This window comes from Lampetra planeri, chromosome 20, assembly GCF_965212315.1.
Source record: "Lampetra planeri chromosome 20, kcLamPlan1.2.h2, whole genome shotgun sequence".
Taxonomy (NCBI): domain Eukaryota; kingdom Metazoa; phylum Chordata; class Hyperoartia; order Petromyzontiformes; family Petromyzontidae; genus Lampetra; species Lampetra planeri.
The window spans coordinates 5,228,637-5,256,234 of NC_136126.1; the positions used below are offsets into that span (position 1 = coordinate 5,228,637).

Genomic DNA, 27,598 nt, shown 5'->3' on the forward strand with positions numbered 1-27,598 from the left:
GTGAAACACGGTCACACAACCCCTATGACCGACACGGTGTGGGGGAAGCCTTCATCCAGCAATGTATTGACAGCGGCCGAACATGGCAAGGGTGTCATTGAAGGGGAGTGGGGGGCTCGGGGGGGGCTGTGGTTTCCCTAAGTCACACGACCCAGTGGGTGTGGCATACTACACTGGTGACGTTAACGGCTTGTGGCTAAATGAGTGCGGGCTCCAGGAGAGAGTGCAGGCGTGAGTGGAAGGCGGACAATCGGGTAAGCGGTGGCAGGACAACTTTACAAAGCTGCACTAAACTCTCGCCCAACGCGGAGTGTTTGCGTGCTCCATTGCAGAAGACTCTTTTGTTGGTGAGTGCATGCAGCAGACATTAATGAAGTGTTTGTATCTTATCAATGTGAGTGTATCTTATCAATGTGAGTATCTTATCGATATGAGTGTATCTTAAATTATTTTAATTGTTAGATATTAAATGCAGATGTTATTTTAGTCATCGATGTCGGTGGAGGAAAATGCATTAATTGAATTTCACCTTTATAACAAATTGGTATTCGAGGACTGTTTTGTGCGTGCAGTGTTGGGTGTTTTTTGTGATATTTTCTTTCTTTCCCCGAAGTACACTAAATTGGTCCCCATAATATCAGGTTAATGGTATTCTTTTGAGTGCATGTACGGTTTCAATTAGTCCTCAAAGTGTAAGATTTATCATTGTTTTTGTGTTCAAACTGGTCTGCTGTCATGAGGTTTATGGCATTCTTGTGATTATCTCAATCCAAACCTATTAATGTTGCAATCTAGACGATTCAAATTCCATGAAAATCAACTTATGGGATTAAATTTGACATGTTAATTCCGTGCGAAATTCTAAATATGTTTGATGACTTCAAAGTGCAATGGCAAGTCGGTATTAACAAGTGTCATTTGACACGGTAACTTGGCTTTGAAAATACTTAACGCTTGCAGTCAAATTGTGAATGTGCAAAAAACGCGAGCGAGGCTGCCCTGAAACTTAAAACCTGCAAAGCTTCGGCGTGAATCTCCTTGGCTGTTCGTGTTGACCGTTCAATTGCTCTGTGTGTGCGTGAGAGCACATCGGTGTACTTGTTAATTTTATCAAATGCTCCAAAGGCTACTCGGTACCTTTTAAGGCTGGCGGGAGGGATGTCTCCCCGAGCCCAATATAGCGCCCCTATTTTTAACGCGCGAAGTACCTCGTACTCGCCGCGTTCTGCGGCCATCCTTCTTGCAATCTATCATTCGTCATAAAAGAAGCCCTTTAATTGTACTGTAATTGATGCAGCTACACGATAGTCACATTAAGTAACACCGTGGCGCACGTTCTGTCTTGCTGGGGCATCCTTAAGCTCTTGCCGACACCGTGGACTTGGCTTTGAAACACTGTCGTTGACTTTGACGAATATAAAACAAATGGCATTATAAAAAGGGGCGCCATGCTTTGTTCACAGCAGTAATTTGGAGTTCCGGTAATTGATCCTTGTTTACTGACAGCCGAGTGTGCGCTTGCAACCTTGTCACCAGATTTAAAATAAAATGATGAAATCCCAAGTAACGCAACTCGCGCAATCTTTCATCTCTCGGCACGGCAGTTGCACCAATGGTGCAAGTTTCTTAAATCCCATTGCCTCAGCAGTATACATGGGTACCCTACAGATGGTCGACAGGTCATGTGTTGTGCGGTAAAGTGTGGAGAACTACCACCTATTTCAGTGGGGAAGGGAATGACAAAATACCCTCCAGAGGAGCTCTCTAGAGCTTCCTCTAGTGGAGGCCCTTCTGCCAGCAGTAGTGTGAACAAGCAATTGCTGGGCTGCCCCTTTATGTTCTGTAATGGAATCTATTCTGTTCAAAGGGCACTCTCACACTTTGGCAGGCGGTAAGTGACACTTTACATGCGGTGTTGTCCAAGGCAAAACGTCTACTTAGTTCACACGAACTCGGATAAATATTTCTCGTTGCGAGCGTCTCTCCTCCCTCCTTCCTGCGGTCTTCTCCACAGGGATTTGGCCAAGGCAGGCCTGAGGAAAGCAACCATCTGTCTGTGAGGAGAACTGAGGCGCTGATTCGGTGACGCTTTTGAGCAACAGCGGAGGAACCATGAGCAGCTACTCGGTGACCCTGCCCGGGCCGGCCCCTTGGGGATTTCGCCTGCAAGGCGGCAAGGACTTCAACATGCCGCTCACCATCTCCCGGGTTAGCTTCCCGTTTTTGGGTTGCCACCTGTCCTGGGTTCACCCCCTCCCCCACCCCAAGCCACGATTTTCCTCTTATTTTGTTTGTTTTGAGGTAGCTCTCTTTCCAAGGGGAAACCAGTAAAGTCTTCCAGGGACACTCCTGGCTTGTCAGTTGCGCAATAATAGACCGCTCAAGACGCTTCGTTTAAATGTAGCCCTCATATTTTCTGTAATTGTGAGATAAACTTCTCATGAAATATCCTGGTTTTTTTTTTGTTCCTCTGATGCAGCGGCCTTAGTACTGGTCCCTCGGCCACTTTCAACCTGGGACCACCGATTGTTCTTGACCTATACCTCGGAGGGGCCCGCGAAACTCGATGGATTTGCATAGCATCGAAATTGCAACTGGATCTAAAGATGCTTGCACATAAAACAATGCATGGATTATTTTCGGGGCAGTCAATTGGTCAGTCCGAGGTAAAGAGGAAAGTTGAACCTGGACTTGCACAGGGGCAGAGGGTCCGACAGCACTGGCGGAGGGAAGGAAGTTCCAGAAGTTGGAAACAGCAGAGGAGAAAACGAGTAGCTGCACCAATGTTTATCATCGTGATATTTTGGGAAATGCCGTAAGAGTCTCAAGATATTACCGTGGCAGCTTGCAACCTTTTCCCTATGATGAAAACCCAATCAAAATGTTGGCAGAAAATAGTTGTTGACACAAATATACACATATTGCGTTTCTTTAATTTTTTTGACAAAACAGATTCCTTGGGTTCATCTTCTTGGTTCTTTCGGTAAAGTCACGTAGAAGGGAAATAATAAAAAAAAACATAATAAAATAATTATCACGACGTTTCGGTCACAACGTAAGCAGCCGTCCTCAGGTGAAGAATGAAACACCACCAAGCTTGGAGCGTATATTTATATACTTCTTCCCCCTCCAACCCAGCTTAAATATACGCTCCAAGCTTGGTGGTGTTTCATTCTTAACCTGAGGACGGCTGCTTGCGTTGTAGCCGAAACGTCGTGAGAATTATTTTATAATGTTTAATTTTTATTATTTTATTATTTCCCTTCTACATGACTTTACCGAAAGAACCAAGAAGATGAATCCCTGCAGTCACGAAAGCTTTAAATCGAGACTCCTTGGGGTTTCGAGACTTTGCGTGCTGCCAACAAAGCTGGGTCTGACATTTAAAATGGCATTCATTGCGCACAGTCCGGTGGCGTTTTCATGCCTGCAGAAATTAGACTGCCACGGAAATGCTAAGAACACCTGCAGATGGGAATCTTCTCTCGCCTATGAGTCACGAGTTCGCAGCTAAGCTTTGCCTCTCCACAGTGGTGGGCTAACTGCTGTTGTTGATTTTTTTTAATACTTTTTTTTACCACTGTTCATCATCAGCCTGACTGTAAAGTTCGGCTCTGTGTGTTCACTTCCATTTTCGTTACGCAGTGCTGTGTGATCGATTTAGAAAACACAAGTATCGTCACATTAATCATGTTATAAATACAGGGCACACTCTTGAACTGTAAGGATTGCTATTACTGTATTATCGTTTGCATTGTTAGGCTGCTCACAACGTGAAATTGAGGCATACTCAAGAACGCAGTGTAGTTGACGTGGCTGGGTGGCTCAGATGGGAGAACTGATTCTCAAGTCTAGCAAGTTGATCACTTCAGCCTGGTCACCACTGAAAAAAACACTTAATAATTACGTTTTTTTGTGCTAAATTACATCCCTAATTAATTAAAATATTTCTTTGTCATGCAACAAATGCCGTTCTGATAGCAGAGTGTGTTAGAGTGCACCCCCTAGTGTGTAAATATAAAGCAAGACAATTTGACAAGTGTTTATGAAGTTATGCGAGAACTCGGGGTGCTCACTGCTCTGGCAAAATTTACGAATGGATTCCTTGCCTCGTGAAATGATGCCGAGAGTACACTGCGGATACAATCGGAGGGAAGGCTAAAAACGTTTTTCTTTTCAATTCAGCATAGCATAACTTAGTGGATGTACCGCTTCATTGTGCTAATGAGTCGAGTGAAAGTGCATACGTGCGCAAGCGAGGGGCGGTACTGATCTCCGTTGATGGAGCTGAGTCAGCGGTGCAAATGCCAACCTCCCATGGCAAAGGCCAGAACATCCAGTACCTCTGCATACATAATACGCCCCCAGCCCCTATCTCACTTGCTCCACTGTCTTGGCTAAGTATAAAAAAATGTGACGGACAGACCGCTCGGCCTAATCTCATTGGGGAAAAAGGGCCGAGTGATCATAATAATAATGACCATAATTTACAATCCCTTGTCAATCTACTGCTGGATGACGGCCTTCCCGCACGATGTACGTCATTGGGGATTGTTTAACCGTACTTCACCACGCTCGTCTGTGCGGGTTGGTGAAGAGGGAGGCCCCAGGACCGTTTCAGATGTCACTCGCTACTGACGCCAACCACGGCCGGTAATCGAACTCAGGTCTCTGGACTCGTAGCAATCCTCAAAGAACGCACGTCTGCATAGATGCGCTTACTGCTCTGCCCCATATTGCCGACTTTACACAGAAACAATGCATGATATTTAATTAACAATTCTAATTGTAGTGTTTTTTTTTTATTCCACACAGCTGCCATTTATTAGAGCCATGAATTAGGAGGCAGCATAAATAACCCAAGTTGGACCTGGCCGGATTCCGTGATGTTTGCCGGGGGTTTGTTGCTGGCGCTCGCCTGTATTGAATTTCCTGCGTGCATGTCTAAACAAAAATAGCGGCGGGCAGAGTGGTCTGGACTCACGTCACCGCCAGAGAGCTGGGGGCTGGGGGTGGGGGGGTCCCGCGGGCGTTGGGTGACCGAAATATTTTTGTGCATCCCTAAATTTGCCGTCGTTACGTCAACGGCAGGGTATGAGGCTTCACGACATTTTCAAAGAGCTTGTACTGTGTGTGCTAGTGAGCATGTCCATGTTGGAGGGGACCACCTGTCCCCCTCGCTACATTCAAAAGCAACTTTGTAATGCGTTACACAACACTCCCTGGTGACTCTGCGACCTTTGAGTCAGTGCTGCTGCACGCGAGCCCATTACGTTGTGTGCCTGCTTTGTATAATTAAAGGTTCAAAGCCCTGTGTCAATCCACTGCTGGATGAAGGCCTTCCTCCCAATGCGGATTGTTTGAGCGTGCTTCTCGATGGTGGTTAATTGATGGTTGGTGAAGAGGAGGCACTGTGGCCAGTTAGGAAATCGATCTGCACTTGGCTGGGAACTGAACTCTGGTCACCGAGCTCATTGCACAGTGTGCCAACCTCTGTGCCACTACTGCACCCCCATTCACGTTGGTAGGCTTCAAGTATTTATTTTTTAGCGTTGAAGCATTACACAAATTGTGTTTTATATACTGTACATGCAAGCTTACATAGCGTGTCATTTATTTATTTATAATATGGTGAATATTATAAAGGTTCCATTGTGTAGGGGAATGACGTTGGTAATTCGCATGACATTTTGGATGGCAGCTAATTTGTAAAGCAAGTAACAAATGAGACTTGTACAGTATTTTGGAATTCAATACGATTGATTTGAGTAAAGGCAGTCTCTGGATCAGCTGTGTTGAACAGCCCTTGCTGCACTTTTCGGATTGTCAAATAAATGTGTCTCAGTGGCCAACGTCATTTTCTACAGACCATTTACTGCGATGGCCAAAATTTCGTTTGACCTTCTTTCAGCTCATCTGTCACTTTGTGAGCAGGGTTCGATTTTTTTTGTGGTCAGTTTGTACCCAACACCGTTGTTGGAATAGGCCGATGCACAGAAAGAAGGGGCGGTCAGATTCCACACAAATGGTATTAGATATTTTCCTGTTGTCATCTTATAAGTCGAAGACATCGGAAGATAAACCTGCGCTTGCTGTCATACATGTACGACCCCGAGGGTGTTGCCCTTTCTGGTTGAGACGAGGTGAGAGCTTGTAGCTGTTGAAAACAGGGCAATTTCAAGAGCCCTGCTTAAGTTCAAAGTCTGTAATCCTCGTGACTTAAAGGTCATCTTAGATGTGACATTTGGCAACCGGCTTAATAAGGTTGTTTGGCAGAATTTCCCTTACATTTCAATATGCCCTTCAAATAATTGTATTGAAAATGATTGTGCAGATGAAAAAAAACGAATTCTGCAGTGAACATTGTTTACATGGGATCTAACGGCAGTGCGATTTTTAACGGCAGTCACGAGCGGTATCTGTGATCCTTTACAAGTTGGGGCGAACGTTGCGAACCTCAGTGCTTTCTGCCGTTTGAGCCACGTGATCCGGCTCATTCCGCGCTTTAAAAGGAGATCCTTCAAGCAGTCGCTTGGCTGACACGGAAGGAATGTTCGCGTTCAAGGATGTGAGGTGTAGATTTAGGGGCCTTGACCCCGCGGTGTAACCTGCCGGTACGCTCGATTCACTGGAACAAACACTCACGCTGTGTGTATTTAGAGTCAGGATTTTATATTCATAACAATGGAAAATAATGACCACGGGTTGCGCATCAACATTTGTGAGTGTTTAAACATTTTACAGGTGGACGCTGGGGCATTGGGGCAGAACAAAAAGGCTTGTATGGGGCAGAATTATTTAATAATCCTTCACTCAATGTTGTTTGTTATCGTGGGAACATAGATATAATTTTTACTTTTCGTCACTTATTTCAAGCGGTTGGGGGTCACCCGAGTGTGATCAGTCTGTTCCACACGTCCGGTATCTTCACCAATGTGCACTGCCCAGTGTGGCGAAGTGCGGTCACATCTCTCCCCCAATGCTGCTTGGGAAGGCCTTCATCCAGCTTTAGATTGATCATGACTAATGACTAATGACAATCATCATTATTTGTTGCTGTATCTCTATAGAGCCGGATGAGGTTGTTTTTCCAAGGTGGCACTGTGTCCTTTATGAAGAAAATTGGTAGTTACTGTGAATTGTTTCCACACTCATTTAAGCCATGGTATACGATAGCCCAAAGGCTTTTTTTAAATCCACAATTTAAAACCAACGCTTGTCTCAACGGGATGGAATGCTTATCGGTCCATGTTTCCACAACACATTATCAACACGACATAAATGGGGGGCCTGGGATGGTGGAACGTTTTATTTAAATGGCAAGTGAACGGGACCTGAAATAACAGTTCCATACTTTACTCCGTGCAAGTGATGTGACGGCTTCTCATCGCTTCAGCTGTCCCAGCTGTGACCATTTCACCCTCATCGCCTCTCCCACTTCACCGCGTTGTCACCTTACATCCTGAACACAATGTCTGCTGCTTCCATGCCCACTCTGCCAGACGTGTGCACTGAGATCAGACTATTTATAGCCGGCTATCCTTGGCTTCTTCAGGACGGGGATTCAGGGATTGGTCGGGTTTTGCTATAGCCCGCTCCCTGCGCACCATCTTGCATTTTTGAAGCAAACCCCAACTGCTTGCATGGCAAACCAGCTTGATATATCTTGCATCGACATGGAAAATGCAATCTCCTCCAGAGCTAAAGTTTCACAGAACATTATGACCTCATGGGTGACACCATTAACACAATGGACTCAAATAGCCCATGCTCATTAATCGACTTATGAGTGCACTTCATTGCAATGCTTAGCCATATGGCCAAGCTGTAATGGAAGAAAAATTCTGAAGCCATCGAATTAACGGGCGAGGCGATCATTTCCGATGGGTTTTAGAAGTGTCATAACACAATGAAATGTTTCCTCATTTGATCGTGGCACTGCAGCTACACGTTCCGTGTGCACACTCACAAATATTCTGCTCACACAGCACAAAGGAGGATGGATACCTTGTGCCCGACACTGCCCCGGAGGCTCATGTTTCTGTCTACGTAAGCCAATAATATAGCATTACACCGAGACCTCCACACTTTTTGCCACCACGGCCTATCGGCATGGCGTGCCGCTTTGAACGATGAACACAGCTGTGTGAGCTGTGTGGCGCAGTGCGCTCCCACATGAACTTATGGCTCTGTGGTGAACAACACTCTTCACGGGGTCTCATTCGTCTCTACCCCAGTTATATTGCACTGTGGCAGTTTGGCTGGCGAGGGGACCCCCAGCCCCCCTGCCTGGTGTAGCTTATAGGCTTTTCAATGTCGCAATTTCATACGCATATAATCAACGAATTGATTGATTTTATATATTTTTTTTTTTGTTGCGTTATAATTACGGGTGCCTGTGACCAAATCACCTGGTATGCACCCGGTCTTGTCGGCACTCTGAAGCTAAGCAGAGTTGGGCCCGGATCGTGCTTGGCACGGGCGACCACTTTGCATAACAGGTTGTTATAGGCTGCTGCGGGGTACGTGCGGCGCAGCAGAGGGCAGTGCGGCCAAATCCATAGTTGTACAATACTGCTGTGCTCTCTGTCTGCATAAACATTCGCTGAGCAGCATGGTGAAGTATGGACATGAACCCCCACAGCTCGCAAAGTTCGTGAAAGTCGTCACCCAGTCACGATTTGGCAAAGAGCGTGTCCATGTACAAGCTGCAGGTAGTGTTCAATTGTAGCTACATTCGGGCTATAAGACCAGCACACAATGGGTTACTATAGCAAAGTGTTTGTCGTTTCACCATAATGAATAACCCACAATGAATGTGTGTAGACATTATTTTATGTTTTCTTTGAGTTCTCGGTTGCTCGTAGATAAGTCACCGGTGAACAATCAGATACAATCATTGTCTTTACAGTGTAACGATTATTCACATCGACCATATTATAAAGGACGTTATAAATGAAGCACAGATGACTTTCACGGACATATTGAGGGATGTGAAATATATCATTTTGCAGGCCATTATTTTGTTTTCGGTGCCAGGTGTGTGTGAGGGCTTTATCTGAATTTGACATCCTGCAGCCAAAGCTGCACTCTTGTCCGTCAAGTCCAATTTTTCTTCCAAAGGTTGTCGTTGAGCTTGACTTTGTAAACGTTATCCCTCTAAGGCGGGTAGATGGCGTGCCCGCTGCAAAGCCACATTTCAAATGTCTGCTGTAAATTCTTTCCATTCGGCAGCGGTGATTCACGGACGCGACGTCGATGTAGGCTACTCTTGAGTTTTCCTGGCTCTCGGCCAGCGTGTGTAATCTCTCCCCACAATAGGAAAGCAAATGTATTTTAGTCTTAGCACATTTTAATTGTTTAACACGTGTCTGTGAGTGACATTGGTCCCAGAAGTGTTGCATTAAGCAAGTGTTTATCGGTGCCTGTGTGCACGCGTGAGTGTCGGCGCATTTCAATTGCTAGCCCGCGTCTGCTTAATCCGCTCCTAAGTAAATTATATTTAATGTTGCGACGGCTTTTTTAAAAATACCGTCATCACATTTGGACAGATGATATTGAATTTTGATTTAAAGCTTTCGTGACTGCAGGGATTCATATTCTTGGTTCCTTCGGTAAAGTCACGTAGAAGGGAAACAATAAAATAATAAAAATATAAAACAATAAAATTCTCACGACGTTTCGACTGCAACACAAGCAATCATCATCAGGTGTGAAATCCACAACAAGAAAATTTGAAGAAAAAAACACCACTTTTTTCAAATTTTCTTGCTGTGGATTTCACACCTGATGATGATTGCTTGTGTTGCAGTCGAAACGTCGTGAGGATTTTATATTTTTATTATTTTATTATTTCCCTTCTACGTAACCAAGACTATATATGATATTGAGGTTGTGTTCTAAATTCTATAACCAAACAATTCTAAAAGATACGGTTTGACTGGTCAATTGTGCATCTAGACAAGACAATGTGACGATGATGAACATATCGAAGCAACAATTGGCAAATATACACAAATACATTATAATATTTAGACTTCATTTGCACTAGCTTGTATTTTTATATTTTCGTGGTTGGGTGACAATGTGCGTGTGGAGTAGTGCTTAGTGCCCTGTGCTATTAGCTACGTACGGTTCGAAAGAAGTTCAACATCCATACAACTTATTGTTCCCTGGTCATGGGTGACATCATTGGCACATGGTATTTGAAACTGTGCTTGGACTCCTTTCGGTTGGTTTAGGTTTAAGTAAGTACATGCTGTGGTATGTGAACATTAGCACTGGCCACTCCACTCCTCTTTGTGCTTTGCTGGGCTAAATAGGTGCTTCATAACAGCACATGTCCCAACAGTCTATAATCCTAAATGTGGGATCTTGGAGGTGACTGGGAGGTTCAGGGATCAGACTATCGTGCTGGAATCGTTGAGATCCTGCGTCACAGCCACCAATGATTCATAGGGTTCTCAAGTTTTAGAGGGTATTTTTCACTTAATTTGATAACAAAATTTGCCGTAAAATATTTCAATATTGGTTGTGCTGGTCAAGCGTGTGAGAAATCGTCTTGTCACTTTAAAAAAATTCGGAACACATTCTGTGAAAATCTTAGAGAGATCTGAATGAATTCTTCATCTCACGACTCGACACCAAATCGGTACATTTGGAATACAATATTTTTTTTCGTTACACGTGCATATGACAGGGAAGGGTTTCCAGCTCAATGAAACATGACAACCTGTAGGCTTCTTCGCTGTTGCTGCCACTCCTGCTGATGCTTTTGCTGCTGCTGCCACTGTGCGTTGTCTGCCTGCGTGTCGCAGGTGAGTGCGGGCAGCAAGGCGGCCCAGAATGGCATCTCGGCTGGTGACTCCGTGCACCAGATCGACGGGGTGCCCACGGATAACCTCACGCACGTGCAGGCGCAGACCAAGATCAAGAACTGTGTGGGGTCGCTCCGCATGACGCTGCATAAGTAAGGGAGCCTCGCATTCAGCACGTCTGCTCCTGAAAAACACCCTTGCGTTCTGACCCCTCATTGTAATTTCTCATGAGCACTCAGATAATGAATCTTCAGTCCCATGGGATTGATGAACGGGGACTCCATGTTATACGGGAAATCGATTTTTGAAGGAGTAAAAATACGTTCTGAATTTATGTTTTTATCGAACACAAGCTTCGGCAGTGCCTTTTGGCAGGGCTGCCCAGATGTTGCTGGAGGCCCGGGGCTGGATGCCCAGGACCGAATTTCATGTAGTTTGAAGGGACCTCCCTTATTCATTAGCGACAAAAAAGTAACAGGCCCTTTGTGGTGCCCTCTTTTACGAGATGCCCTTTTTGTGGGCAAATTGCCCTGACATTTTATGCCATCTTGCCCACTACAGCTGTGCACAGGGGGATGGCTACTCTGCACAAAGGGGGCACATAATTGTACCATTTTTTGAGTATATGAAAAAATACATGTATCTTTCAACATATGAATAATAGACAGATGATTATGATGATCAAACTTAAAAAAAAATCAATAGGGTAGCATTCTTATGATGCGTATTTGTAAAAAAATATTGTAGATCACCCATCCATCAGTGGGTGTCTCTAGCGAGCAACCACAATCATTAAACACGTTTGTCCACTCCCCAGGACGGGGTTCACCACAGTTTTCTAAGCAAAATGACAAAATGTGTTTTAATACAATTCAATAAATTTCACAGTATCATTCATAAATGATAACCAAACACCACGCCATGGGCAGCAGGGGGCAGTGCAGCAAAACCCATTGTTGTACTATACTCTTAGGTTTTTTCGGTAAAGTCACGTAGGTAAAAAATAAAATTAAAAGTCATTATTATTTTATTTTATTTCCATTATTAACTTTAAATTTTATTTTTTACCTACGTGACTTTACCGAAAAAACCTAAGAGTATGAATCCTTGCAGTCACGAAAGCTTCAAATCTAGAAATAGAAACCATTGTTGTACTGTACTCGTATGCTCCTACATCTATGCGCCTCACCTTCACCAACCCGCACTGGCCAGCATGGCCAAGTTATTGTTGGGTTAAACAACCCGACATGGGCTGCACGCCATGGAGAGGCCCTCATTCAGCAGTTCGGATTGACAAAGGGCTGTACATGTTTACGATAAAAAAAATATTTAAGAAAACGCAACTGGTTCCTGAAGCATGACATTGCGACTCATTTGACTGGGTTATAACTCAATGGATAATGGAAGCTCGGTTAAGGGCGCCAGATTGGCGAGATGTTAACTACCTCGTCTGGTATACAGGAGTTCGTGGGTTCGCTCCCGACCCTGACACCGGCGTATTTGGAGTTTGCATGTCCCTCTCCTTGTGGTCGCGTTTGTTTTTTCTCCGGGCCTCTCCACATTTAGAAACATGAGTTTTAGAGTATGTGGTCGATATACATTTCCACACCATAAGTCACTTCGTAGAGATATCGTCAGTGATGGCTGAGTTGCTTCTGAAAAAGAGTTTTTTTTCAAGCTCAGTGGGCCTCGCCTGGTAACATAAAAATATTTAATTGAAAAATCTGCCTCCACACAGATGCAAGCGGCCCCTGCCTATGCACGGCCCTGTGATTGATGCTGCAACCACCATCGCACACCAGAAGGTGAGCCCTTAATCTCCTGAAATTAAATAAAAATCAAAGCCTGTGATCGCTGATTGTACTCTGTGGACATATCAACAATTTGTAACAGAGACATTTTCCCCCCGTTTTAATTACTCCTTTTTATTTCTTGCATTTCTATAGATTGTATCTCCACATGGGTGAGTGCAGTAAACAAAAAGTGTGGCTTTCTAATAAAGAATGTTTTAATCTGAGCACATTCTGTGAGATGAGTGTCATTGGCTTAACTTTAATCACTCGAGACAAATTTGCATGATGGGCAGTTGAATACTGTGTGAATGACGCGTGGATTTTAACAAGAATCACGACATCAACGTAATTCATTATTACACTACAAGCCAGTAAAAGCCTGTCCTACCGATGGGGGTCCACTATTTTTCCAAACTATAATCCTTCATGAAAATGCATTGCATGAGTGACACTGGGGCTTGTATCTTACCTATGTTCAGTACTGGCTTGTATTCGACATTTGATCCTTATGGCGGTACCCCGGGGTACCAAATAATACTAAATGGCCGAGGCAATTAAATACTTTATTTCTGGGACACAATTTTTTCTAGGGGTGTACTTAACTCCGCGACTGGGGTACCAATCAATCCGAAATTGGTGCCACTCCGCGATGTCGAAACGCAGCGAGGACGATTGCGCTGAAACCCTGAACGCTCGCGTACGCACCGTGGTGGTGCATCGTGTACAGCTCGTCGAGATGAGTCGATTGCCCCATCGCCGACTATCAACAGACTAAAATGACTGCATCACGGACATTATGCGAGAGCCGGGGTCCTATGATTCCCCGGGGTAATGCCATAAGGTTCATATTAGCATGAAAATTGTATGCTGCCCTCTCGTGTTGGTTTAATGGCATCAACTATTTTATATCAAGTCAAGTTTTTTTTAGATCTGAAGGTCAAAGGCCTTGTGTCCTACATAGCTCATCATCAATAACCACAGCCCCTTAGTTCTTTATGGTCAAAAGGAGCCCTCGCTCGACTCTTCACGTACAACAAAAATGTTCCCAAGAAGTTGCTGCGAACCGACGGACAACTCGGGAGTTTTTCGTTACGAGGATTTGTTTTTTGTGTTTGTTCGTTTGTCTTGATCTTCCACCGACAGCCAAGATTTCATTAACCCCACGGTTATCAAGGACTCGGCGGTGTCCACGCACAAGCCCATCGAGGTCAGGGGTCCCGGCGGCAAGGCCAGCATTATCCACGCGCAGTACAACACGCCCATCAGCATGTACTCGCAGGATGCCATCATGGATGCCATCGCTGGACAGGCGCACGTGCACGGCAATGATGTCCCCAACGGGTAAGCGCGATGACCTCTTGTGTGTGTGTGCGTGCGCGCGCGCATTGTTTGTGTTGTCCCGAGTGACGTGTGGGTTAAGTAGACGTGCAAAGATTAAAACCCAAAGCACCTCGCTCCTCCTCCCAAATTTGGGATCACAATTGGTGTGAATTCCTTTTCGTCATTCGTTCGATTGATTTTGTCGTGTCGTTAGCGTTTCTTTCGTCAGCCTCGTACGTTCGTTCTGGCTTGTCCCCGGCACGACTGAAATCCAAAGGTCAAATCTGGGTTTCGGCCACCTTTTATTAATTAACATTGGTCAAATGCAGCGACGGTGTTAATTTCGGTCACCAATAACTGCACGGATAAAATTACAATAAGTTCAGTTTTTAACTTATTTTTGGTAAAATCGCAACTCTGAGGATTAATGATATCGATTTGACTGCCATGCAGGAAACCTTTCTGTGTAGTAGGAGGACATGTGGGATAGTTTGCACGTGAAGGGATTTCAGAAGTAGTCCCGTGATAACTGCTTCTGTGGGTCATTCTCTAAAAATCAGGGTTGCACTACTCTTGACAAGATGCCAGTAATATAATTGAAATTAAATTAGGGGGGGGGGGAACAGTTGATTTTTTACACGCATGATTCATGTATAGTACGCATGAGAATCAATTTGAAAATCCATTCATCGTTATATGGCTAAAGCTCAGAGCGTGTGTGGTTGGTGGTTGTCAGGACCTGGCAGATGAGTGGTGTGCACCCACATAAGGCGGCGGTTTATTTCAGGACACTGCCGATCAGTGGATCGGCCCCATCCCAATTTTGTTGCGTCTCTAGTGAGATGCATGCTCAGAGATGTCATTCACATCTCGGTATCAATAATTTTTCTTTGGTTCCCTCCTCGATCGATTTTCTTATTTACACTGTGGTCCAACTGATGATGAGACACCTACCCCATACTGGATTTTTTTATTTTTTTACAGCTGCATTTAAAAAAAATCCACATTTAGACATCTTGTAAAACTAACAGTGTTAGCAAAATCTGAGTGTGACTTGGGTTGAGAAGACTTGTCGCTTTTTTTGCGTGAAAGGCAACCAAAGCAGTAATGTCAAAGCTGCTACATCTGCATAATTGTTGTTTGTGGGCCTGCGTGTAATTACCAACATGTGCTTGTGTGCATACATTCACAGTGAGTGATGCGCCTACCATTTGCTTATCTCATTCAGTAATGAGAGCACAGCATTTGTTAACCTTTACGCTAAACTGGTTCGTGCAACCACTCGACTATGGGCCAAAGGTACATTTCAAATGCCAGTGAGCGACCCATGTACCTGTTTGCTTTGAGTGTTGGCAAAGTGCTTCGTAATTGTGCTGTTTTTCATGATGCCATGTGTTTCTGTAACCCCATACCCTCCATTACAATATTCCCACCCGCACTCCATTCCTCTCTCTTCTAACCATGATGCACATACCTCGCCAACCCCTTTCACCGTCTTCCAAAAACTCTCAAAAAATGTCTATGGTGCACCACATTTACACGCTACTTCTTACAGTTCCTCTGAGGCCACTGGGGGGTAAGTAAAATGTTACTATTTGTTTGATTGTTTTTTAACAGAAACTACATTTAACACGTTGTAGTTTTTCGCGAACAATATTAAGGTTCATAATTGAGTTTTGGCTCAGATCGCCGCGCGAGTAAAATGTGTGTTGTACATCCATCTCCACCTGGCAAAGCCGATTCATGAAGTTGTCACGTGATGAACAAACGTGACCAATGTATTGCTGCTTCAGCAAACCGGTGTGTTAAGAGAGCAATCCACAACATTTAACAATTTGGTATGACGTACTGCTGGCAATCACTACTGCATCAGTGAAACGTCATATCATATTATTAAACGTTATACCACATTGTTAAATGGTGTGGATTGCTCTCCAACACACGTGTGTGCTGAAGTAGCAATACATTGGCATGTTTGTCCACGTGACAACTTTATTGTGTTGGGTGCAGGAGGGTGTACGACACACATTTTATTTACACAATCTGACCCAAAAATATATTATTAATCAAAGATAATTTTGTTTTATTAATAAAATCCATTGCCTTCGAACGAAATGTACTAAACATACTAAATGTTCTAATGCCTGAAACTGCGCATGGGATTTTGTAGGAAAAGAAACTCCAACGTTTAAAACAGTGGTGGTGATCGTAGTGGTGGTGGTGTAATTCATGGCAGGAAGTTTGACCCTTAATCGTGCAATCTCACCCGAGTGGTCACCCACTATTTGCGGCAGGCTGATTGCCAAGAATCCACAGGTGGACACCACGTCGCACGTGTATCAAGCGGTGGCCAAGACCGCCACGGACTCGGACCGCTCCGAGGAGGAGATGCTGCGTCTGGGCAAGGCGCAGTCCCGCACGTTCCGCATGCTCGCGCAGCTCACCGGAACCGAGTATAGTACGTGTCCACACGGTCAACACCATGCGATGAGAGGGTATCGGGACCTTAAACTCCACGAACGATTCAACGCGAGATGAAAGCCTCCCAAATACATTGCCGTCTTGCGCGTGCAACAATTCGTCTAGCTCCTGCACGTGAGATGATTTAATTGCTCCACATCTTAGGTGCGTTTCCTCCTCTTTTGTCTTCGAGCAATGTGACCACCAGCCGGCCATCCCTTCTAGGAACGTGTTCTGCCCAAGACCACCACTGCTTTGAAATGCACCTCCGCATCCTTGAATAATTTTCAGCTTTTGTTCAATTTTTTTTGCGATCGATTCCTGTGCTCAATTTATTGTGGACAGAAATATCTCTAACAATCTTGCGCTTGTTAGATCAGTCAATCTCGTTCCTAATTTCACCATCTCTGGATCTTCTTCCGAGATGCCTTCATTTTGAAAAAGGTATTAATAATTATCACGTATTATGACTCTATTTAGATGCCCACCTCATTCTCAACTCCATCACTCTAACTTATATCATATTCTAATAAATTGTGTTGTTGTAATGCGTTTTGCCCTCATTTAGTCGTTGGTTAATGTCTTCAAATATTTGGTCTACTTCATCATCATGGCTTGTTAATGAAGCCTCTATTTAAATAACCTTGAACTTGTAGTGGTTTCAGAGCTCAAAGATTATCTGATAAACTGCCCAAAGTACTCTTGATGTTTGATTCCCAGAGAACGTCGAGTTTTGGACTTTAGGAGAACATCAACTCAGTTGACGTCCAACCAATTGGGAGTTAGCCAAGCCCACAGTTCACATGGTTGTATTGGTGCCCGGTGAAGCCAAGTTTAACCGATTAAAGTCCGATCTCTATATAAAACGTAATTTTATGTTAATGAAATGTTTGTTACTATTTTTACTGCCATTTCTATGTAACTATTGTAAGGTTATTCTTACGTTATTTTAGTATTATAATCAAAACACGTATAATGGTATTAATGTAAAATATACATCACGGACATTCAGATTGTATACACATAAGTCATCCTTGGCAATATAACATTCTCGAGTATCATAGATACGCGATGTCTCTTTCATGTCTGGCCACATTAAAAAAAAATGTTTACACAACCCATCATCCCACAGCCTTCTGGGAAGGCATAATCGCAGCAGTACAAGCAGCCTCCAGACTGGTTTCAATATTTGGTTCTAGATTTGAAGCTTTCGTGACTGCAAGGATTCATACTCTTAGTTTTTTCGGTAAAGTCACGTAGGTAAAAAATGAAATTAAAATTAATAAAAATAAAATAAAAGAATAAAAATCACGACGTTTCGTAGGCAACACAAGCTTCCGTCTTCAGGTGAAACCGTCACAGCAAAATATCTGTATCAAGCCTTGAATAATTTGATAGATATTTTGCTGTGGCGGTTTCACCTGAAGACGGAAGCTTGTGTTGCCTCCGAAACGTCGTGATTTTTATAAATTTAAATTTCATTTTTTACCTACGTGACTTTACCGAAAAAACTAAGAGTTTCAATATTTGGTGTCTCATCAGTAGTCAAACTTGCTTGAATCAATGCTGGTGAATATATATATAGCTCCTAGTTCAGTGTAAAACTACAGACAGCATCGTGATCACTGCGATCAACAATCATAGCTATTCTCTTATTTAGTGTTTACTTCCACCCATATGTAAATGGACAATTTTGCACAAGGTAAGTTTTCCGAGCAGCGATTAAAGAACTCGCCAGTGACTGGTGCCAGCATGTCAGCCTGAAACCTCTTTGGCCAACTATCCTGAGTTGCTTCTTCAGAGCAGAGCAGATCTTTTCAGACTTATGGTTGAAGACCTTTTCCACGGTGGTGCCTTTAAAGCTGACAGGTTTAACACTTCAGCTGTCTGTCCTTCTCTGTTAAGTGTCATTGCCCAAAACTTAAGTAGTAATGACAAACTAACTCCTACAGAGGGCTTCAGTGCTTTGCGCCTCGCCCGTCACCCCCCCCCCCCCTCAATGCGTGCAGATACTACTGACTCTATTGTATGTAGGGTGTGTAGGCATATATGCCTACAAAATAATGTTTTTGGGGGGGGTCAACAATTTTCAGAAACCTGTTAAATCTACTTTTAACCCCCACATCTGGGGATGGGGGGCTCACTTTCTATAACTTCTCAATTTAGTTGACACTGAACACCAGGCTTTTATCATAGATACATGCACCACTGCCAATGTAGTTGCTTATGTTGTGCTGAATGCAATGATAGTTTTACTTAGCTGTGATTGAGATGAGCAATTGAAAACATTATTCGTGTGAAAAGGATGTCTATTGCTATATTAATTTGAAGATAGATTTTTATGCTAAATGTTTGGAAATAACTTTCTTTAAAAGCTAAGTGAATTTGGTGTGATTACATGAAACAAATGACACACATACCTTTAAAAGTCCCTTTTTAAAGCTACCTAATGCACTTTTAAAGCAATGTTTTAACATGTACGCTTCTAAATTATATTGCTCATCGACTAAACGTAGAATTATTTAGCAGCACTAATTGTTTTGTGTATATTTCTAGTGCAAGATCCTGATGAAGATGCTTTAAAGAGAACCAGGTACAATTCGTTTCCATAACCCTTCAATTCACCGTTCAAAAGCTGTTGGTAGAACATTTAATCGGTTTCCCCATGTTATCATCTGCAATGCACCTGTTCTCCAATCTGTCTCGTTCTAGATATTTTATTTTAATTTTATTAATTTTTTACCTACGTGACTTTACCGAAAAAAACCTAAGAATATGAACCTGTCTCGTCTTGTTGTTGTTGCTGCGACCGCAGAGAGAAGTTTGAGAGTCAGGTGAAGGGGCCACGCTTCAACAAGCTCAAGGAGTGGCACCACGGCCTGTCCGCGAGCTCTCTGCACATCAAGAGCTGAGAGGGAAGGGTGGCCCATCTCCCAAGTGGCGGCGCGAGCAGAGGAGAGGGCAGGAGGCCGACCCCAGTTGTCAGCCGGCTTGGCTTCACATCTCCTCTCTTGCCAATGCACTTTGAAACACACATTAACTGCATCCACGTGTGTTGTTGGTAAATTTGCCTTACGGAGTGCCAACTTCCTTCTATTCTTCTGGCTTATTTTTTCCCCGATTGTATATTGGTGTTTTGTGGTGTGCTGCAAGCGCCCTCAGTTTACCTGCAGTTTCTTCTGTCCACCTGCTGCACAAGAAATGGAGATTTCAATAAAGTGTCAATGAAGCTTACAGTTTTGTAGCCTTACACATTAGATGCAAGACACATTTGTGATACATATAACATACCTTACACAACATGAATGAGTGCATTAGAATTTATTGTAATAAATTAACTGGATATTGGAATAAATAAGATAAAGGAGGTCAAATACGAATACGAACAATATGCACACAGATTTCAAGGACATTTTCACACAATATACAAAGGGAGAATACTTTACGAGATTTTTTTTAACACAATCATCCTTAGCAATACTACGTATATGTCTCCAGCATCTCGGTCACTGTTAACATCAACCATCACTATTTCCTTCACTGCTGTCAACAGTAGCTTTACCATTAAACGCGTAAAGCAAATGCACCCAAAACCTGCAGATGGAAACGACTGGTTTGCATATCTGCACACAAACCCATGATAAGCTTTAAAATGGACCAGAGATAAGGATGCTTTCATCATTTCACATCACAGGTGAAAACATATCAATACTGCCTTGTGTGGTTAGCTCAAGTTAGCTCAAGAGAGATTACCATCAGAAATCTAACAAAAGACCAACTTCATTGCACAAACTCTATTTGCAAAAATAACCGAGTGAAACCAATTTTATTTCATGTAAACCTTGCTTACCTTTCTAGCACCCAAACTCTTGCCACCAAAAAATAAAATTAACATTCAATTTGTATTTGTTAATGCAGCGCGACTGGTCCCCCTGCCACGGTAAGGTAGAGGATGCGAGGTGTGATCTGGCTTGGGTGTCTGGTCGGGGCAGGACTGCGTGTGTGAGCGTGCGGGGTATGTGTCAGCCGCCCCGAAAGTGCTGACTTAGACGCTCCAGCGTGTCGCAGCTGTCTGTGCGCATGCTTTCCGCCAGGGCAAGGTACCGCTCGTCCCTGTACACCTTCGCCTTGTAGAGAAGTTCGCTTTCTGAAGAAACAACAGGGAAGCCCACGCATTAATCAGCACAGACACTGTTACGATCACCATTGGCTTAGCATCTGGCCTGTGGGCCCCATTGCAGATGCACCACCTGCACACTCGTTAACCACGTCACTGATGTTCACCACAGAACTGCTTCTGAGGCAACTTCATTAGACCTTAATCTATAATCTATACCATTTTGTCCTGGAAACTGTTTTTGTTGCTTTTCAAGTAACACTAACATTTAACATTTTTAGGACTGGAATAAGCCGAATCAAGTAAACACCCCCATTTAAAATAATATAGTGCTCATATTGTTAACAGCTGAGAAATAAACTCACTATATTTAACAAATTGCACTTTACAAAATATGGAAAAACTTAGATACCTTGTACGGTCCATTTCTTTGCATTTTGTTTAGCAGGATTGTGAATTTATGATTGCCCATGTGTTTATACATTCAAGTAGAGGAAGGTTTATACTTATGATACTGTTCCTTTCCTAATGTGAGCTTACATAAGATCATGATTATTATTCCCTTTGTGTCGACACACTGCCAGCCCAAGCTTTATAGCTGTTGTGGTTTTCACACGAAACAATGTTTGCACATAAACTATACATCATCTTTACTTGGACACAATGACATCAGTAACATATGAGAGAACCTTTAAAGATCCACCGCCCCAAAGCAAACATGCAGTGCTCGTGTGAGTGCTCGTGTGAGTGCCCGTGTGAGTGCCCGTGTGAGTGCCCGTGTGAGTGCCCGTGTGAGTGCCCGTGTGAGTGCCCGTGTGAGTGCCCGTGTGAGTGCCCGTGTGAGTGCCCGTGTGAGTGCCCGTGTGAGTGCCCGTGTGAGTGCCCGTGTGAGTGCCCGTGTGAGTGCCCGTGTGAGTGCTCGTGTGAGTGCTCTCTGTACGCACTGTACTGGCGCTCGCGCTGGCAGGATGAGCGCAGTCCTCCGACGTAATCGTCCTCCACGCTCTGCTCCAAGCGTCGCCATGCCTCTGGGATGGCTTTGCCCCGACCCCACGCCTCATCTCCCTCGTCGTCATTCTCCGCCACCGCTGGTGTCCTCTTGTCCGTGTGAATTTGCGCGTCGTCGCCCACAAAGTAACTCACGCCCAGTCTCTGTGTGCGCCGGTGGACTGTGTGTCCCAGCGAGCTGCGTGTTGACAATTGGGTGCAATTGAGAGCGGTAGTGCTACGAACCCGGAGGGGACCCGAGTTCAATTCCCGCTCACGGCCAACACCAGTGACGGTTATTTGAACCGGTCCTGGGCCTCCCCTAGGTTGACTCAGCCTCAAATAAGTACCTGGTGTGTTGTGTAAACATTGCTAGTGAGACAAAGGCGTTTGGGCGTGGTGCTGGCCACTCACTCCCTCGTGTGCCATGCTGGTCTTTATAGGTGCTCGCTAACAGCCCTTGCCCTAACAGTCTGTTCAGGCTATCTGGGGGGTCATTGTCTTTGTAATTGAGATATGGCTTGTTAGGAAGCCAGTTTGGTATTTTGTTAAAACGTTTAGTATCCAGTATAACAAAGCAGTACTCATTTATAAAAGGAGCGTTTTGGTGCAGATCGTGTCGAGTAGTGGTACAGCAATTAGCACACTGCGTAAAGAACCCATCGAATTCCGGTTCCCAGCCATGGCTGAAATCAGTGGTGAGCAACATCTGAAATGGCCCTGGTTGCCCACCACCTCCCCCTCCCCAACCTCCTTTAGCATGAATTATGGTTAAACAATCTCCATAATTAAACGTTTGGGAAGCCTTAATTTGGCCGTCGATTGATTAAGGGCCGTATATTATTTGTTCTGAATTATCATTTTAACTTTTTCCACCACTGGCAGTTAAAATGATACTGCGGCAACATTTTTACTATAAATTAGTGGTCGGGAACCTCGGGCCCATGCCAATCAGGCCTACCAATTCAAAACATGTAAAAACAATATTTATCCATCCCTGCGAGCATCTTAGCTACAGATTACAAACATAACATGTTAACGGGAGCGCTATATTTCTTAAAGGTGCATACTTACGGATTAGGAGCGAGGCTGTAAGTGGGTCGCGAGACCATGAACTGCCCAAGTACAGAAACCACTATCAGCAGCACCAGTGGCAAAAACTGTAGCACGCCTGTCATGTCACCCTGTCAAATACACAGGCACAAGGACACAATCAAAGTCAATGCTTTGCATAGTCTCTGATATTGAAATCTGTCAATGCTCTATACACTATATCCACCAAAAGGCCTTTGTTGAAATCGAGGGAATTGGCTTAGACTGAACTGAGTCAAAACACGGCAGCAACCTGAACATAGTGTTCCTACTCTTATCCACTGCCAGCTTATGCTCCACAATGTACAATGGTGCCACTACAGAACAGGGGCACCACGATGGCGAGATGTTAACTACTAAGAGAGGTCGTGGGTTCCATCCCGACCCCGACGCCTGTATATTTGGAGCTTGCATGTTCTCCCCGTGATGGCGTGGATTTTTCTCCGGGTCCTCCGGTTTTTCCCTCCACATTTAGAAACATGCGTTTTAGAGTATTTGGCTAATATACATTTCCACACGATAAGCCACTTCATCGAGCTATCATTTGTGTCCAGGTCACTTCTGAAAAAGAGCTATACATTTCAGTGGGCCTTAGCTGGTAATATAACAATTGTTTACTTTTGTGATTTATTTTATACCTACGTGACTTTACCGAAAGAACCAAAGAGTATGGATTCCTGCAGTCACGAAAGCTTCAGATCAAGATCAAATCAAGATTTTTACTTTTGTTTAGAACAGAACGTCTGTTTCTGCATTTCATCGTCCCAGTCTCAGTGCTGGTTGGTTTATAGTCTAGTGGGTTAATTAACTGCTTGGGTGACTGCTTAAACAAATGGACATACCAAACTACGCTTGTTTGGAGAGGGAGGGTTTCGTGCCGACTGACGAGGCCGGTTGTTTTCATAAGCTTGGCTCCGAGCTGCAAAGACAAGGTGCATCTTATAACAATCACATATCGAACTATGCTGGTGAAATTGTATTCGCATTCAGAAATGTCAGAGGTCTCCTCCGTCAAAATATTCATCAAAGATCTATGTGCCACTATCATATACTCTTGTCAGGTGTTTCCATTATGATAGTTCCGAAGGGGAACTAATGGCCTGTACAATGACCAAGCCAACCTCAAAGAGCACAATGATTTAAATGAAGATGTAAAGAAGGGAATCACCCTCGAGGTCCCAGCATTGCATTATAATACAGGAAGCTTTTATGAAATTTACAACACACTGCACCATGCTGAATCATGCAGATTGGCAGACTCCATCTGGGGGAGTTGCCTGTCATGGATGTCTTGTTAAGTAGAACCCAATGAATCATCAGAGCACTCAGGCGCCGCCTTTGACAGAAGCTGATGCTTAACGCACTAAGTCATACTTTAATACGAAGAACCAATGCATTAATAGACACCGAACTGCTTCCTCACCACTCTGAAAGGCGTGACCAAAAAACATGTTGAAGAGTTCTTCGGGAGAGATGTCTGGGTCGGGATCATAGTTGAACCGCGGGCGCCCGCTGTGTCGCCCGCTCCCGGCGTATCTCCCCCCCCAGCTGGCTCCATGGCTGGCCCGTCCCGCAGAACCCGGACCACCGGCCCCATCCTCAGCTCCCACGCGCTTCTCTCGCTCGTTGGCCCGCAGGTCATACTGATGCCGCTTCTCCGCGCTGCTTAGCAGGGAGTACGCACAGCCAATCGCTGGATAAAGCAGACGCAGGGAAGCATAGTTCAATTGTGTTGGACACACTGAGTGGTTACATCTATATATATAAAAGGGAAATTTGTGAATGTGTGTCTGTTCGAAATTTTAGCATATTTACCAACATGCAACAAACTTTACATTTGGCATGTGGGTAGCTTCCAGACTGTACACAATGCAAAAAGTATAAAAATAGACTTTTGTATTTTTGGGGTGGGGGGGGAGCGCAATAATGGATATATTTTGCACGGCAAGTGAGCGGTGACGTCACATGCGGCGTCACGCAGTGTGCCTGCTGACGTCACGCACCCCCCCCCATCCTCAGCGTAGGCCGTGAATGAATCCAAGACAAGAATCCAAGTCTCGGGCAAAGCCGGGTAGTAAAGCTAGTAATGAATATTCTTAGGTTTTTTCCGTAAAGTCACGTAGGTAAAACATCAAAATTAATGAAAATAAAATAAATTAATGAAAATAAAATAAAACAAAAAATCACGACGTTTCGGAGGCAACACAAGTCTCCGTCATCAGGTGGGACCGTCACAGCCGAATTAGCTGCATCACTTGCTGCATCACTTGATGCAGCTAATTCGGCTGATGACGGAGACTTGTGTTGCCTCCGAAACGTCGTGATTTTTTGTTTTATTTTATTTTCATTAATTTTGATGTTTTACCGACGTGACTTTACCGAAAAAACCTAAGAATATGATTCCTTGCAGTCACGAAAGCTTCAAATCTAGAACTAGTAATGAATAACCACCTCTTTCACACCCCACCACGATTCAATTAGCATGATTCACATTCACAGTTGATTCAAGCCTTAATTCGTTTTGATTTGGTTTGCCTGTCCCATAGAATGTCTTCTTCTGTTTCAGTCATTCTATTAGTCTAAACATAAAAACTTGCATATAATTAGTAACGGCAATATTCCACAATCATTTGATGCATGTATTACGAATATACACATTGATATGAATCAATACATCATTAAAAGTCGAAATTAGCATTTCCTGTGGATGTATGACCAACATATATTGCAAAGTAAAGCTTGGAAATACATTATTCACATAGGTTAGAACTAGATGAGATGAAATGCTCATGTGACAAAGTACAATCTCCTATATGTTTATGTACTCATTATGGTACCTTAAAGACTACATATAAACAAATCATGCTCGCCAGGAAAGTGAAAACACAATGCATTATTTCAAGCCTGTACAGGTTATATTTCTGCTTCGCTTCTAAAAAACGTGGACTGCATGAGCAAGTGCACACCCTTAAAGGCGTCTGTTGCTCCAGGAGCGTGGTTCTTGTCTGGGTGGAACTTGAGTGCCAGTTTCCTATATGCCTTCTTGAGGTCATCGTCCGAGACATCCCTGCTGACACCCAAGACTTCGTACATGTTCCTGCAGCCATTTATCCTGAAATACATCACCCATTCACACCACATTGGATGGGGAATATATAATGCAGGGCTACTATCTGCTGCTTTCAGCTCTTCACAGTTCAGTACTGGATATGTGGAAGCATCTTTGTCTGCATGAGCAACATGTGGCCTAGAGCTCCCCTAAGCGCTAGCCAGTCAGGTAACTCATACCTCTGGACGCCATACAACTGTTCAGCCGTGTAGCTGCGCTCGGTAGATATCTCCCCAGTTGTCCTGCAATTGGGGTAGGATTTGGCAGAGGTTCCGTGGAGGTTGGCAGGGTCTGGTCCAGAGGGAGCTGTGTGGTAGTGGTGGTGGTGAAAGGCTCTCTGGTTTTCCCAATGGCGATTCTTCCATTCAGCCTTGTCCAGCTCCACCAGAAGAGCTGCCATCAGTATGAGAAAAAAGTACAGTACTCGGTGTTAAAGCTCTGTGATTATAGCTGTGGTCTATAGTTTACGGTTCGAACAATTATTGATGGTTTAAATATAAACCATTGTTACCAGTGGAATGAATGTCAAATGTAGTCACCCGGCGCCTGTGCAATATGGTAGGGCCGTTGCGCTTTTAGTTAATACAGGACCATAACTACAATGCGCTTTAAGCATTTAGTCCACGGCTTAAGAGTTATGGCTGGGGCTATATGGGTCTGTGCTTGATGTGTATGTTTAACCATTTTCATCGTGTAATCATTGATAGCCATCCTGTACTATTGGTAGAAACCTAGTCCTGTCACGCCTCGAGTCGAAACAGGACTAGGCCTGTGGCCTTGAGTCGTGAACAGACTAAGGCTTAAGGCTGTCTTCTTTGGTGAAAATGTTTTGATCTATGCTTAATAGATGAACAGTTTAAACCAATGCGCTTCATTGCAAGGCCCGCGGGCTACTGACGGCCCCCCACTAGATACTACATGTGTGAAAGCACCCCCACCATCATCATCGTGCTGCTGTCAAACCCAACAATGGCTTCAAACGTGACAGCCCCTCACACCGATGATGTCTTATTGGCGAAAGTGACCACCCTCTGAAAATGAGTAAACACTCGTTCAAAATAGTATGAAAGATATGAAATGTGCTATGCGGTATGAGCACCGCGCCTCAAGTCGTGACAGGACCATGACTATGCTTTCAGGCTTAAGCATTCGGTCCGTAGGCTTAGCAGACATCGCTTACGCGTGTGTATTTAATATGTTAACAGTGCAAAGAGTGTTGAATGTAGTCACCCGCCGCCTGCGCCGTGTGGTAGAGCCGCTGGGCCTTCGCGAGGAACACGCGGCCTCGATCCGAATCGCCACGGCTGAGCGCGGCCCGCGCCAGGCCCAGGCAGCGGAGCGCCTCGTCGCGGTTCCCCTCCATGGTCAGCGCGACGACGTGGACACCGTCGACATTAGCCGCCGCGTACCTGAGTCGCCAAGTTAATAAGTCATCGGCGTTTTTCGGGTTACGAGCGAGAGGTAGCGGCGAGCGAACGCGACCGGCGTGGGGAGATCCTCCATGTTGTGTCAGCTGAGTGGTGTTTACCGACGGCGAGCCGATAGGGGACGCGGTTGCGCATTTACCAAACGCGTTTCTGGGTGGGGAGGGGCTGGGTGGGGAGGGGCTGGGTGGGGAGGGGCTGGGTGGGGAGGGGCTGGGTGGGGAGGGGCTGGGTGGGGAGGGGCTGGTCACCCAGTGTTGCCCTTATAAAACTCAACGTTTAACCTACTCACGCCGGCTTGTGCCCGCCCTCACAGTCGGGCATATTTGCAGAATACACCACGCCGCCGTTGACCCTGGCCATTGACCGAGCAACCCAACGTTCCTACCAGCTCCCTCCGCAGGAATGTGTTCCTATGAGCCCAGTTCTGCACTCATTTGCGGAGATGTGGACGGGTAGTGGAGCACTTTCGCCTATAA

The 27,598-nt window shown here is 44.5% G+C and overlaps 2 protein-coding genes across 5 annotated transcripts; one reads left to right on the forward strand and one right to left on the reverse strand.

Moving 5' to 3' along the window:
- Positions 1-161: 161 nt before the first annotated feature.
- LOC144724338 (LIM domain-binding protein 3-like) lies at positions 162-19,624 on the forward strand. 4 transcript variants are annotated; one of them, XM_078603385.1, is made up of 10 exons: positions 162-254; positions 2,015-2,208; positions 10,818-10,969; positions 12,556-12,622; positions 12,764-12,780; positions 13,754-13,951; positions 15,486-15,506; positions 16,225-16,388; positions 18,947-18,983; positions 19,206-19,624. In XM_078603385.1, exons 2-10 carry the CDS (start codon positions 2,113-2,115, stop codon positions 19,300-19,302), a joined length of 849 nt encoding a protein of 282 aa, XP_078459511.1. In that variant the 5' UTR covers positions 162-254; positions 2,015-2,112; the 3' UTR covers positions 19,303-19,624. The 4 variants fall into 4 exon arrangements, with proteins under 4 accessions (XP_078459511.1, XP_078459509.1, XP_078459512.1 ...); XM_078603383.1 differs by having other exon boundaries at positions 188-347; XM_078603386.1 differs by lacking the exon at positions 15,486-15,506 and having other exon boundaries at positions 193-347.
- A 72-nt stretch (positions 19,625-19,696) lies between these two features.
- On the reverse strand, positions 19,697-27,239 carry LOC144724337 (dnaJ homolog subfamily B member 14-like). Its single transcript, XM_078603382.1, has 8 exons — positions 26,926-27,239; positions 25,875-26,088; positions 25,553-25,698; positions 24,010-24,279; positions 23,429-23,505; positions 22,569-22,678; positions 21,452-21,693; positions 19,697-20,537 (listed from the first exon to the last, which is right to left on the reverse strand). The coding sequence occupies exons 1-8, from the start codon at positions 27,056-27,058 to the stop codon at positions 20,413-20,415; spliced, it is 1,317 nt and encodes a 438-aa protein (XP_078459508.1). The 5' UTR covers positions 27,059-27,239; the 3' UTR covers positions 19,697-20,412.
- Between the last annotated feature and the right edge of the window lie 359 nt (positions 27,240-27,598).